Source organism: Tiliqua scincoides, chromosome 4 (genome assembly GCF_035046505.1).
Source record: "Tiliqua scincoides isolate rTilSci1 chromosome 4, rTilSci1.hap2, whole genome shotgun sequence".
Classification (NCBI taxonomy): domain Eukaryota; kingdom Metazoa; phylum Chordata; class Lepidosauria; order Squamata; family Scincidae; genus Tiliqua; species Tiliqua scincoides.
The window spans coordinates 219,160,946-219,176,330 of record NC_089824.1 but is presented as its reverse complement, the minus strand read 5'-3'; the positions used below and the strand labels follow the sequence as shown (position 1 = coordinate 219,176,330).

Sequence of the window (15,385 nt, the reverse complement as noted above, 5' to 3'; positions counted from 1 at the left end):
AGAGATGCCCTCTTTTTTGGTACGTCTCATTCCCACAGCCACATGGGGAGGTGAGAAGCTAGAGCCTATTTAACACCTCTCCTGACATACCCTCGAAAGTCAGCACCAGAAAGAAAGGGAGAAGAATACCCACCACAAGGATAGTCCACAGGTGAGCAGAGTATCCTTTGGAGAGAGCAAAGGGGTTAAAACATCAGCTGGTTCCTCCTCCTCATTGAGTGGCTACCTTGGGCTACCTGGCAGTCTCTGCCTCCCACCCTCTTGCCCCATCACAGGCAACCAAAGGGGCTTGCAAAGCCCTCCTGGCATTCTGTGCAAATCCTGACTCTTCCTCACTCGGAGGCCTGGCTTGGCTCAAGCTTCTCTGTTGTCAAGAGCTATTCCATTGACTATGAGCTCTGGCCATGATTGCTAGCTCTGTTGCTGCAGCATTCACAGAAACGTGTACCCCAATGTGACAGTCTGAGTCGGGTTGCCCATTTTCCACAGGGGCTCCTAGGCAGGCATTACCTCCCATGTCCGTGGCTGAATCTGGCTGTAGAGTCAGTTTAAATGCAGCCACATGCCAGGCCACAGAGTCTTAATGTACAACTTTTGACTCAAAATTGAGGGGGTGGGAGGAATTTGGGCAAGATGCTTACAAATGGGGTGATGAGGGGCAAACATTTTTGGCAAGTTTTCGGGGATGAGAGTGTGCTACCAAAAATGGTTGGCAACCTTCAGTCTCAAAGGACTATGGTATATGCCTACAGCACCCGGTATTCCCAGGCGGTCTCCCATCCAAGTACTAACCAGGCCTGACCCTGCTTAGCTTCCAAGATCAGACAAGATCAGGGATGTGCAGGGTAACAGTTGCTGCCAAGAAGTGCTCAAAACTGCCTCTGCCTGCTGCCAGAGACAATGAAACAAGGCATTAAGTAACAAAAGGACAGCCACCATTACCAACCAGTGGTCAGCTGCTCCACCCAGTCCACTCAGTCTCATGCCCCCAGAAATTACTGAATTTGTGATCAGCAAAAATAACCAAAATGGCTTAACCCATTTCCACCACCTGCAAGTAGCAGGGGATCTCTTGGACCATCTCTGATTCAAATAATTTAACCAGAAAATCTTGCATTTCAGGATTTTGTTCCTCAGACATGGGGTGAAATGGCATTTATCTAGGCATTTTGAGGGACATTTGTAGGAAACACTGTGCAAGCAACAGATTGTCACATGTGATGATTACACACCCATTAGTTTTGCTGCGTGTTCCTATACTGGAGATTGGCCACAGGGTAATATTATAATGCCGTTGTACAAATTGATGATAAGGCCACACCTGGAGTATTGTGTCCAGTTCTGGTCACTGCATCTCAAAAAAGACATAGTGGAAAGGGAAAAGGTGCAAAAGAGAGTGACTAAGATGATTACTGGGCTGGGGCACCTTCCTTATGAGGAAAGGCTACGGTGTTTGGGCCTCTTCAGCCTAGAAAAGAGACCCCTGAGGGGGGACATGATTGAGACATACAAAATTATGCATGGGAAGGATAAAGTGGATAGAGAGATGCTCTTTACTCTCTCACATAATACCAGAACCAGGGGACATCCACTAAAATTGAGTGTTAGGAGCGTTAGGACAGACAAAAGAAATATTTCTTTACTCAGCATGTGGTCGGTCTGTGGAACTCCTTGCCACAGGATGTGGTGATGGCGTCTGGCCTGGACGCCTTTAAAAGGGAATTGGACAAGTTTCTGGAGAAAAATCCATTACGGGTTACAAGCCATGATGCGTATGTGCGACCTCCTGATTTTAGAAATGGGCTATGTCAGATGTGCAAGGGAGGGCACCAGGATGCAGGTCTCTTGTTATCTGGTGTGCTCCCTGGGCATTTGGTGGGGCCGCTGTGAGATATAGGAAGCTGGATCAAGTTGGGCTGTTCTTATATTCTTATGTTCTGGATACAGGCCCAGCTGGTGTTTTGGCACTGCCCAAGCCAGCCCCAAATTGTCAACTTTCCCCCACTACAAAAAAATGTGATCTCTCTTGTGCATTCGGCTGCCTGTCTCCTTGCCCTGGTGGCCAAAGAAGGGGAGGGAGCCAAGCTGAGCCAAAGCCTCTTTTCCCCTTCTCTTTGGCTGCTTTTGGGACAGCCTCCACCCTCTGCATGGGTTCTGTTTTAAATGAACAGGAAAAGCAAAGTATTCTGGACCCCTGTGACCCCATCTCCTGGCTCACTTGGCTGCTTTCCTAAGCAGCTGGATGGGCAGGAAAATAGAGAAGGTAAGGTGATGCACTTGTGTTGTTGGCAGGCCAGAAGGGACAGCGAGCAGAAGCAGAGTGCAGGTACCCCTTGTCAGGTTGCTGTTCCCCACCCCTCAACTTCCCACTCAACCCAAGGCTTTCAGTCTGTAGTCCATTCCTGATACACTATCATCTTGATCCAATAGGAGAAAGTGCATACAGAATCTTGCATTTCCCCAGGATGAAAAGTCTAGGAGCCTGGGCTATGCACACCCAGCCCCAATCAATTTGTCTTCCTTTGCATCATTCATCTGTTCAGGAGACGAATGAAAGAGGGAGCACTGAATCCAGCCCTTGGGGCTATTGAAGATGGTGTCATGGAGGCAGCAGCCACATAGCCCTCACTTCCGAAGCAGCCCTATTTGTCCCTTTCATTTCTCCATGCATTTTCTCCTTTTTAGTTGAGGTGTGCATGTACGTGCTGCAGGAGCCAAACACACTGTAATTAACATGTGGATGGCACACAACCTTCCTACACTCAGTTTGGTCATGCTTGGGGGGGGGGGGAAGAGGTTCTAATTTAACTGGCCAATTCTCAGTAGGCTGGAGTTTGCCTTCAGTTGTGCTGCATCTCTTCCAAGTTTCCTATTGCTGCAGCATTTCATGCCTGAAGGGTTCAAAATTCAAGACAAATTAGTGTCACATCAGAAAAAGACATAAAGGTGCATTTTGTCTAACATACATCTTTCCAGCTTGGTAGGATAGGCTGTCTCCTCTGGTCTTGCACATAAATCTGGCTTCTTGCGCACACACACTTTATACTCAGTCCTAGATAGTCCATCTAGTCCAGTGGTTCCCAACCTTTACATGCCTGTGGACCACTGAGGCAAAAATTGGAAATGTTGTGGGCCACATGTGGCTGCAGTGGGCAGAACTTGTCTTCACCTTCTCTGGTCATACATCTCCCAAGCACTCCCCCACACTGTCAGAGATAATGGAGAATGGACTGTGCACAGTCACAGCTGACACTTCAGTGGCTGTGGCTACAGCTCCAGGCAGTCTGTTCTTCGCCCTCTTGGGTGGTCTGTAGGAGAGTCCTTGCTCAGTGAGACAATGGAAGTGATCAAAGGTGATTTTTTCTTTCCAGAGACTTTGTGGACCACTTCTCAGGGTCTCGCAGATCACCTGTAGTCCATGGACCACAGGTTGGGAGCCAATGATCTAGGCCAGTGTTTCTCAAACTGTGGGTCGGGACCCACTTGGTGGGTTGTGAGCCAATTTCAGGTGGGTCCCCATTCATTTCAATATTTTATTTTGAATATATTAGACGTGATGCTACCATGGTATGTGACTGCATTTGGGGAAATGTTACAGACCTGTACTTTTAACAAGCTACTATGTATATTATTTTAACAATGATAGTAAATGGGACTTACTCCTGGATAAGTGTGGGAAGGATTGCAGCCTAGGATTGTTAAAAATTTTCCTGCTTGATTATGTCACTTCCAGTCATGACATCACTTCCGGTGGGTCTTGACAGATTCTGACAGATAAAAAGTGGGTCCCGATACTCAATGTGTGAGAACCACTGATCTAGGCTAACACTGTCTGCTTTGGCTTTCCAAGGACTCTGTTGGAGGCCCTTTCTAGCCCAGCTGACCCTTTGACAGCCAACACTAGGTACTGAGTAACACTAGGTAACTGAGTAACCTAGGTACTGAGTAACACTAGGTACTGAATAGAGGGTTTTCTGCAGGCATCCACCACTGGGCTGTGGTCCTTTTCCCAGTCTGTGGCTTGCTGGGATACAAGCTCAGCAGAATAGGTGCCTCCTGGGTCTTGCAGTGGTTCCAAACTAGTCAGCCAGAGATTACAGTCCCCTCACAGCCCCACTGCCCCCAGCTTGGCTTTGCTGTACCACTGGTTAAGGGGTGATGCCACCACTCTGTTCACCGAAGCAGTCAGGCGCAGGAACAAAACACCTAGAACAGTGGTTCTCAAACATTTAGCACCGGGACCCACTTTTTAGAATGAGAATCAGTCAGGACCCACCAGATATGATGTCATGACTGGAAGCAGGAAAATTTTTTCACAATCCTAGGCTGCAATCCTACCCACACTTACCCAGGAGTAAGTCCCATTTACTGTCATGGTTAAAAGCATACACAGAGCAGCCTTTTCAAAGCACACGCCTGTCACATTTCCCCAAATGCAGCCACATCCCCTGATAGCATCAAGTCTAATCTATTCAAAATAAAATATTGCCATGAGTGGGGAGGGGACCCCCCTGGAATGGGCTCGCGACCCACCTAGTGGGTCCTGACCCACTATTTAAGAAGCCCTGACCTAGAAGGGGGGAAGAAAGTGTGAGCAAGTGTTGCCCCCCCCCGTTTCCCTTCCACTCCCCGCAGGTATTTGATGCTTTGGTATAATTCACAGCAGTGGCGTAGCCAGAGGGGGGGGCAAAGCACTCAGTTGTGCAGGGCCCCTTCCCCTCCCCTTCGGAGCCATTCCGAGTGGGGGGAGCAAAAGGAGGGGAAGGGGAGGGGAGGGGCCGCTTGCCCGCCGCTGTGACGCTCCGTTGCTCCCTGCCAAATGAGCGCATCGCCTCCCCGCTAGCTACGCCACCGGTGCCCAGCCCGACCGAGCCGGCTTGGAGCGGCGAGCCCGACCTGCCTGCCTGCCTGCCCTCCCACTCGGCGGGCGGCGTGTGCGCTCCTGTGCCGGGCTGGCCCCCCAGCCAGGTCGCCTCCCGTCTTCTGCGGCGCAGCCGATCGCCTCCTCCGAGCCAGGCAGAGCTCCCTGGGCTGGGCTGGGCTGGGCTGGGCTGGGGCTTGCCCTGGACGTGCTTTGTGGAGCAAGGCGCCTCTGCAGGGAGGCTGGCACACCTGTGAGCCTAGGGCCAGCCTGCACCCAGGTAAGGATGCTGGGGATAAGTCCCCCCCCCCCCCGGGCAAGAGTCTGCGTTGGGGGAGGAATCAAGCAACCCTGCACGCTGTTTGGCAGTCCATGCCTGGCCCCTTCCCCTCCCCCCCAAGAATCCTCGTTGCTGAGAGCCAGCCTCCACCAGCCCTGCATCAGAGCATCAGTGCCCTGCCAGGATCAAGAGGGGCTCGGCACGTCTCTGCCGCAGAAAGCAAGGTGGGTCGTGGCCATTCCCTGCGGCAGGCTATTCCCTGTGGCTATTCCCTGCGGGCGCAGGAGGCTTGGGGCTCACTGGGGAACTGATCTGGGCCACCTCCCCCTTTGTGCACAGAGGGCTGCCTGAAGTCAGACTTCCAGCCCTTTTCCAAAGTGTCCGCCAAGCCTGGCTGAGCTGCTGTGGGTCTGCCTGGGTGAAGTGCGCAGGAAGGCACATCAACATGCGAGCATTGCCGCAGCTCCTTTCAGGTCCCCTGGGTGCACCTCTGCCGAGGGAACTGGGCTACTAACTCTGTGTCCTCTCCTTCCAGCTCCTCGCAACTCTAGAACCCTGCTGCCACCCTCTTGCCGCATCCAGGATGGATCCACTCCTTCACACTCCGGCCGGAGACTTCTTTTACATGAGGAAGTGGGTCAATGACTCATCCCTGTGGAACCTCAGCTTGGACAACTGGTTTCACAATGGGACCGCAGATGGCTTCTTGCCCCTTGGCATCAAGGTTACCATTGTCGTCGTCTACTCCATCGTCTGCATTGTGGGGCTGGTGGGCAACTGCTCGGTCATGTATGTGATCATCAGGTAAGCAAATGTGTGAATAGCTAACCTGGGTCAAGCAGCAAGTACTGCAGCAAGTATTGCTGCAAGGATTGTGTTCGTCAGAGGAGTACTTAACTGGAGAGAGAGACCATCTTGCCCTAGGTTCAAGAACCTATTTTCAGTATCAGGAATCAGTTCTGGTATTCATGAAATCATGATAAAATGAGTGCTCCTGAGCACATGCAGAGTTCTTTTTCTCTCAATGCTCAGGAATCACAACCCTGTGAAATTTAAAGAAAGGATCTAAATACTTGAATAAATACCACTTATAGAACACTTTCTGTGGTGTGGCTAAGGGGGTGCAAGGGGTAGCAATTGCGCTGGGCAACAAGCTTTGGGGAGGGGCAACAAGCTGAGCTTGACACTAGTGGCCCAAATCGTGAAAACCTTGGCATGTACAAATAATAATAGCATGTTATATATCATTGGAAAGGTAATTTACTGCAGAATGCAATGAAGCAAACTGCACTGGAATATCTGTATTCTATCAAATGCTATTTTCAATTAACCAGAAAATGAAAACACAACTGCCTTATGGAACAAAAAGTAAATTTGCTTAACTCAAAACTGACCTATGAGACTGATTGTTCTGAGAGCAAATGAGATGCTTTTATGATGCAGCATGGAACCAATAAGGTATTAATAAGAGTCCGTTCTCATTTCCATGTATCCAGTTACCTCTGCTAACTGGGTAAAGAAGCACTTTTTCAAGTGGGGCTCCTCTTATATTTAGCAGGGGGAGTATAATTGTTCATGTTCACCCCAGCACAGTGTCTCTAATTAATAAGGGGGGCACTTTTAATTTAGTTACTTAATTCAATTTGATTTTGTTGTGGAGGGGGGGGGGGTTACAAAATCTTCTTTGACTCCAGGCAGTAGATAGTATCTATGCCACTGATTGGGGGGAGGTGGCAGAGCAAGTGGGTGGCAAGCTGCTGGGGGGAGGGGGCGGGTTTCCACCTGATTTTCACTTTTTTAAAAGCCCAGGCATGATGTCACTTCCGGTTGTGACATCACTCCCACGGCAACATTCTGAGCTCGGCACCGGGTTACACAATCATTAGCTATGCCACTGGACAAATTTCATGTGATTACAATGCTTTGTATATGCTTTGTATCTTATAATCCTTACAACCACTCTGTAAGGTAGATCAGTGTTTCTTATCTCCATTTTGCAGATGGAAGACCTGAGGCTGAGCGCCTTGCTTAATAAAGTCATCTTGTGCGTACATAGCCAGGGTGAAATTTAAACTGGGGACTACCTAGCTCACAGCTTTGTCTCTCAATCACTTGCTCTGGGAAATAAGATTCTGATAGACATTCCCCAGCTCCTGTCTGGTATGCCAAGCTAATTTGCATATATTAGAGTTTCTCAACCCCATGTGAATGCCATCCCATAGCAGCTAGTGGAACAGTGGTGGACGGCGTGCTGCGTTTGGATGAAGAACACCAAGGTTTATGTCCCTTTTTAGCCATGTGTCTCATGAGTTGATCTTGGGTAAAATGGTGTCACTCACTATGATCTCATGGAAGCATGAAGATACATGAGATACAAACTTGTAAAGCACTTGGGCAGTGCAAAACCTATAGGAAACATAATGAACGACCATCACAGCTAACTGCAAATGCAAATCCCTTGAAATGGTGTTAAGCTGCCAAAAAAAAAAAAAATGATAAAGCCGAATGAATTTGGGTTCATTTGTACTGTACTTGTCTCCGTGTTCCAAGTCTTCTATAGGATCACTGACAGGTTTTCAGATATTATTATGCTATTAGTCATCATTGTTTGCTGTTGTTATTGCTGTAATTAATAATTGTCTTTTACAAAGCTGTGAATGTATATAGATGACTATGAGGCAGGTTAGTTTTACTTATGGCTGAGCCAAAATTTCCCTGCTGAGAACTTTTGGCTGAAAATCTTGGGGGAGGAGGAAGGTTCAAAAGCATCCCTACAAAAAAAGATGTGTCCTTTCTCCCCATGGAGCTTACAATGAGTTTTTTTTTTTTTTTTTACTATGGGGAGTCTTCAGACAGGGAACAGGAATCAGATAGGAAAGGATAACAAGGGACAAATGGGAACAAATTAAAGATGCTTATGAAATTCTTCCTATTTAAATTTATCTCCAGATGAAAATGTTCAGAATTGCCCGACTGAGTTTCCAGCAATTGTACATTAGAAAATACACCCACCATCTTCCTTTTTTGATTACCAAACTTCATCTAAATTGCTCTGCGTGCAGTTTTCAGATAACATTTGCTTTCTCAATGGTTTCCAATGTACAGCGGTGCATATGTGTATCCTTTAACCCAGTGATTTTCAATTTTTTTTGTCTCGTGGCACACTGACAAGGTCCTAAAATTGTTAAGGCACACCATCTGTTTTGGGACAATTGACAAAGCACACCAGGCTGTTGGTGGGGGGCTCACATCCCCCAGTGGTCCTACTGATAAATGACCCACCCCTAAACTCCTGCAACACACCTGCAGAACATTGATGGTAAACTAGTGTGCCACGGCATCATGATTGAAAATGGCTGCTTTAACCTAGAGTGCAAAATTTTTTTTGATGTCATTACAAAATTACACTGAGGATGCTTTTTGCACTGTACATTTCTGTGCATATGGCACACATTAGGAACCTGTTGAAGACATAAATTTAAAACAGTGGCAAAAGGCACGTGCTCCAGTTCCAAAATTATTGTTACAATTTCTCCAAGTTAAACCAGGGGGCAGGCAGAGGAAACTTGCTTATGAAGTGCCCTCCCTAGAGAATTCCACCTGGTGCTGCATCAGTTTTCATCTCGGCACCAGGTGAAACCCTTTTTATTTGTCCAGCCTTTTTGTAATGCTTTGTTTTCCTGTCCAACTTGTTTTTATGTTGCCAAGTTTGTTTTATTGCTAGTGTTGTGTTTATAGTGTTGATGTTGTCTATGGTTGATTCAAGTCATTGTCACCTTAAGGTCAGGACCATATGAACCATGGCTGGGCCCCTACGCTTTCAGGTATTTTGGGCCCCTTCTGACACTTCAGTCTTTCTCCCCACTGTAGCTGACATCCTTTTATTACTATTGCCCAAATATTGGAATAGAGATGTAGACAAAAAAAGGAACTGGCAAGCAAAATGGTGTTGCTATGGCTTAGAGTGCAAAGTGTCTTAAACCATTGGGGCCCTAAAGTAACAGTGCCTCAGCAAAAGAAAAAAAAAATGATGGGCCTTTAGTCCCTGTGGGACCTCTAGGCTGCATCCTAGTCAGCCTTATGAAAAATACAACCCTGGTTAAAGTGGTTGGACCCGTTGTCAGGTCAATTCCTCTCATGCTTTCAAGACTTTCTGCCTCTTAAGAGTGACAGTGAAAAGATTCTAAAATGAAAGTGACCTGCAATCATGGGTGCAATCCTAACCAACTTTCCAGCATTGACCTAAGAGGATGCAGCTCTGAGGTAAAGCAGTCCCTTACCTTGAGGAGGTCTCCAGGATTACTCCAAGATGCAGCATATGCCCCATGGGCAGAGCTACGTGAGAGCTGAAAAGTTGGTTAGGATTTGGGCCAATATCATACAAACCCCCAATGCTTTGGGTTTCTCTTCCTTGTGTGATATCAGTCTTATGGGACACAACATAGGGCTTTCTCAGCAGCGGCACTGCGGCTGTGGAACCAGCTGTGCAGGGAGGTCCACCAGAGCACTTCCTTGTTGGAATCCTGGCACAAGTGAACAAATCGATGGTAAGGCCACACCTGGAGTATTGTGTCCAGTTCTGGTCGCCACATCTCATAAAGGATATAGTGGAAATGGAAAAGGTGCAAAAGAGAGCGACTAAGATGATTGCTGGGCTGGGGCACCTTCCTTATGAGGAAAGGCTACTGCGTTTGGGCCTCTTCAACCTAGAAAAGAGATGCCTGAGGGGGGAAATAATTGAGACATACAAAATTATGGAGGGAATGGACAGAGTGGATAGGGAGATGCTCTTTACACTCTCACATAACACCAGAACCAGGGGACATCCACTAAAATTGAGTGTTGGGAGAGTAAGAACAAACAAAAGAAAATATTTTTTTATTCAGCGTGTGGTTGGTCTGTGGAACTCCTTGCTGCAGGGTGTGGTGATGGCATCTGGCCTGGACGCCTTTAAAAGGGGATTGGACAAGTTTCTGGAGGAAAAATCCATTACGGGTTACAAGCCATGATTTGCATGTGCAACCTCCTGATTTTAGAAATGGGCTATGTCAGAATGCCAGATGCAAGGGAGGGCACCAGGATGAGGTCTCTTGTTATCTGGTGTGCTCCCTGGGGCATTTGGTGGGCCGCTGTGAGATACAGGAAGCTGGACTAGATGGGCCTATGGCCTGATCCAGTAGGGCTGTTCTTATGTTCTTAACTACAATTCCCAGGAGGCCTTGCAGGTCTCTTGTTATCTGGTGTGCTCCCTGGGGCATTTGGTGGGCTGCTGTGAGATACAGGAAGCTGGACTAGACGGGGCTATGACCTGATCCAGTGGGGCTGTTCTTATGTTCTTAAGTGATAGAAAGACATCAGTTTTCTCAGGCTTTAAAAATCAATATCATGCCTGCTGCTGCTCTTCTACCAGTTTTTTATTGTTGTTTTAGTCTGTTATTTTATTGGATAGTTCTACCGTTACTAACTGTACACCTCTGATGCCTTGCAAGTGGAAAGGCAATTAGCAGAGCTGATAACTAAGGGTGCAATCCTGAGGCACCCTTGGGGTGGTGCGAGTCCCTTGCACCAGCCCAGGAGGGTCACAAACGTGCCATAAAGCACATTTGTGCCTCCTCATGAGTTGGCTGGGCTGACACAGGGATGCGCGCCAGCCTGCAGAGGCTGAATCCAGCCTCTGCACCGACTCTGCTAGGGAGCCTTGCATTGACCAAGCTCAACTGATGCAAGGCTCTGGGGAGGGTGGGGAGGAGCTGGGAGGGAGGTGTTCCAGGGCGGGTGCAGGGCAGGCAGAGGATGGTCCCGGGGGCAGGCGGGCAAGGAGCGGGAGGTGGGTTTGGGACCTGGCTCTTATGCCACATCCCAACCCCCATTCCCAAGCAGCGTGGAGCAGCTTCAAGTGGCTCCGCTGTCCTCGGACTTACGCCACCTCAGGAGGTGGCGCAAGTCCAAAGAGAACCATTGGGGCTGCAATGGCTTACCTGGGGGCAAGGGGAAGATTTTCCCCTTATCTCTGGCTGAACCACTTTGAGCGCCTCTCTTGCCTGCCTGTTCCAGAGCTAGATAGGATTGTGCTGCACATGGCCCTTAAGCTGAAAAACCATGTTAGAAACAGCTCTTCTTTCTCACACCATTCTTGAGGTATGATAATAACTAGATAGTCAGTGTATCACCACCATTATTGCCACTGGGCAGGGACAGATGCCGCCCCAGGTCCTCAGCTATTCCTTCTGCACATGCTCACACACTGCACACAGACACACACAACTTCCAGCCAGTGTATTTCTGGCAGCTCTAGAACCAGCCCTGATTGCCTGAGGCTGCTGCTTCTAAATGCCAGGCCAGCAAATAATAAGTCATCCGGGGTTGGATTTCATCTTCGATTAGGGTGCTGACCTGGAATGTGGGATGGAAACTTGGCTGGATGAAGCAGGAGGGGCAAGTCTCTCCCAGCTCTCTTCACCTACTGATTTCCAGGTATCGCAGAAGCGGTGGCTTTGGGAACAGGTTTGAGGAGTCAAGGTAATGTGTTATGATTCCATTATTCTGACCAGATCCCCTGTTAGGTTGATCATGGACATTTGAATGATCCTACCTTGCCCTGAATGGGTGAGACAAGTTTGGGACTCTATGGTGTACCTCTCACCCTGTTGTCCAACTATCTCTCTGCCTGTGCTAGTGGAGGTGATCTTAGGTGTGTCAATGGAGTTCCCTAGGCTTGCAGTCCTGGGGTTTCAATGTTCACACTGGGGCATCTGCCTCAAGTCCAGTTCAGGACTTCATGGCTGCTATGACAACCATAGACCTGTCTCAATCCGTATTGTGTCTGTCCTTACACACCATGCTGGTTGCACATCAGATCTGATGTTTATTGCTGGACAGGTGGAAAGTGATTCATCTGCTAGACCAGTGGTTCTCACACGTTTAGCACTGGGACCCACTTTTTAGAATGAGAATCTGTCAGGACCCACCGGAAGTGATGTCATGACCAGAAGTGACATCATCAAGCAGGAAAATTTTTAACAATCCTAGGCTGCAATCCTACCCACACTTACGCAGGAGAAGGTCCTACTGACTATTGTTGTTCAAAGCATATGCATAGCAGCTTGTTAAAAATACAGGTCTGTAACATTTCCCCAAATGCAGTCACCTACCAGGGTAGCATCAAGTCTAATACATTAAAAATAAAATATTGAAACAAATGGGGACCCTCCTGAAATTGGCTCATGACCCACCTAGTGGGTCCCGACCCACAGTTTGAAACACTGTGCTAGACAGATTCCTGCTTGCTCAGGGGAATTTTCCTGTTACTAGAACTGAAGCAAAATTCTGACTAAATCCTTTCCCAGCTGATGCAGCCGCACCAATGGAGTGCATGCCGTACCCTCTGTGTGTGTGTGTGGGGGGGGGGCAGTCCAAAGGCCTCCTCAAGGTAAGGGAACTCTTACCCAAAGGCAACCCTCCACTGCCCCAATAGGTCTGCTTCGATCTGAGCCAGGAGCAAATCAGAGGAAGGGAGAGATAAGGGGCAGGAAATGGGGTTTGGGTCCAGTGCCAGCTGATGCCACTAGGATCCACCCACCCCTCTTTGTCTTGTTCTGACTACCCCCTGCTCCTGCCACCAGCTTACCTGTGTTTCACTGTTTTAAAGGGCAGCACCACTCTAGCTACTGCTTTCTCTTGAGCTTCCTGGCTGTCAAGTCAACACCTTGTTTCTCAGAGGAGCTGCAGCTGTTGAGTGAGGGTGGAGAAAGACTTGTGAAGACAACGAGCAAACTGGGTTAGAGCCCATTTTGGAGGCTGCTCGATGGCAATGACAGTGGCAAAGCAAAGATACTTTTCTGCCACTGTTGTGTTGGCAGAGAGCCATCCAGTGGAGCTTTTCTGAATGGTGCGATGTCTTATACATCTGGACCTGTGCAAGGATGTGCTGGTTGACTCAGTGGCCTGCTGTGACCAATTTGCTAGCTACTTTGCCGATAAAATCCCTTGTATCATTTATGACTTGAATTCTGCATTAGCATAGTCACTTAATGTATCCTTTGTGTCTGCTTGTCCTGATATTATGGATTCTTTTCAAGTTGTACATCCTGAGGGCATGGACAGCATTCTTGGAAGTGTAAGATTGTCTGCACGCCTGCTGGATCCTTCCCCTATTGGCTGCTGAAATTGGGCAAGTGCATAGGGAGATCTAGTACCTCTTTGGGGAGGTATGAGGTGCCTTCTTGCTTCGGTGTAGTGGTAGCCTGCCCTGTCCTGAAGAAATCCTCCCTTGATCCCACTGTATGGGAGAACTTCTGGCTGGTCTCTAACCTCCTGTTTTTGGGCAAGATGCTGTACTGGGTAGTGGCAGTCCAACTTCAGATATTCCCAGATAAAAACGGATTGTGTGGACCAATTTCAGTCTGGCTTCTTGTTGTTATTCAAAATAGAGACTGTTTTGGCACCATAGTCATTGACCTATGCTGAGAACTGGACAGGGGGAATACATCCCTTTTGGTTCTCATGGACCTCTCAGTGATGTTCCATACCATTGGTGAGGAAATCTGTGATCCAGGTCCAGAAATCTGTAGAACCAGATTATGGTGTGTCAGCCTGGAGGGGGTTGGACTCTTCTTGAAAAAGCAGGATCACAGTTTGGGAATACTCCAACTTTGCACCTGGATGCCCAGGTGTTTGTTCCAGCCCAGGATGCTTTTGCCCAGCTTAGGTTGGTGCACCACCTGCATACTTTCCTGGATCAAGCAGACCTAACTATGTTCCTCTATACATTGGTGACATCTTGGTTGGACTACTGCAATGCATTCTGTGCTGTGTTGCCCTTGAAGATGGTTTTGAATCCTCAGCTCACGTGGATGCTAATGCATGTCTATTCATGGTCATGCAGCATCAAACCTGTGCTTTTCCATCTGCACTGGTTGACAGTACATTTCCAAAGACAATTCATGGTGCTGGTTTTGACTTTTAAGACCCTAAATGGTTTGGGGGCCAGAGTATTTGAAGGACCACCTCCACCCCACACACATACATGGAGCCAACTATCCCTGAGATAACACAGGCCAACACACATTTTGCTTCCTTAAACGTTACACCAATTCCTGGGTATATTTGGGGTGCTGATTCAAAAAATGGCATCTGTTTTCCCCTATCACATCTAGTTTTGGAGACACTGCATAGCGTCTTTGGTGAATGGTTCAAGCAGCTTCCTCATGAGGAAGCCTACACCATGGCTTCCTCATGAGGAAGCTGCTTGAACCATTAACTAATGAGTCTATACTATATCTCCAAAACTAGATGTGATAGGGCAAAACGGATGCCATTTTTGGAATTGGCACCCCAAATTCATATCGAACCACCATAAAGTTTGGGAAAACCTTTTCTGATCCTCAATTTTGTAGGCCTGTGTAATCAGAGAGGGCCTTTTTGCATGTCCTCTACTTTTGGAAGTAGATTTTGTGGCAACACAAGGTGGCACAAAAACTATGGAATGCCCCACTTCAGAAGGTGAGAAAATACAGTTTTGGCAATGGCTGAAACCCATTTCATTTCATTTAGCAACCCCCCCCCCTCTCCATTTCTGGTGCTAGTGTGTGTTTCTGCTGCTAATCTTTTACCTCTTGAATTTTTTTGATTGTAGGATTGGTTTTTAAAATGTTATTAAGCATGTTATTGAATGCTCCCCTGAATGAGAGGGTGGGAAAGAAGGATATAAATCTTTTAAGTACATAAATTTCATAGCACAGAGTAATGGATATTGTGAAGGGTGGCAACCCTCTCCCTCAAAGTTTTATATCACATGTGATTACTTTTCAGGATCCCCCTTCTCTCCAGCTATTATAAAGTAACCACAGCAAATGCTTTGAAAATAACAGAGGTGATCAGATTGCCTCTGCTCCATTCCTTTATTGTTCTGTGGGTTCGTGAATTCTTTTGAACTTGAAGAATTTCCAGAAATTAATTCTGGATACAGCAGATTTTAGTTCCTTTTGCTCACTGAAGTCTGACCCACCCCCCACACCAGTTGTCAGTGTGTTTGTACACAGTGACAGCACGTTGCAAAGAAGCAGTTTAATAGTAATTATTGGCAGCCGTTTTATTCTGGGTCAAATCTCTGATCTGTCGAGTTCAGTATTGTACACAGCTAGCAGCCGAACTCCAGGCTCTAGACAGGGATCTTTCTCTGCCCCACTTGGAGATGCCCGGATTAACCAGGTGCCTTCTGCATACAAAGCTTGTGTCCTGCCAAT

The 15,385-nt window shown here is 47.7% G+C and overlaps 1 protein-coding gene across 1 annotated transcript in view; it reads left to right on the top strand.

Moving 5' to 3' along the window:
* The first annotated feature begins 5,724 nt into the window (after nucleotides 1–5,724).
* Nucleotides 5,725–15,385, top strand: part of OPRL1 (opioid related nociceptin receptor 1) — a 29,095-nt gene continuing 19,434 nt past the window's right edge. Inside the window, exon 1 of the mRNA XM_066623877.1 lies at nucleotides 5,725–5,945. Within this exon, the coding sequence (XP_066479974.1) occupies nucleotides 5,725–5,945 (221 nt within the window). The remainder of the gene's footprint in view (nucleotides 5,946–15,385) is intronic.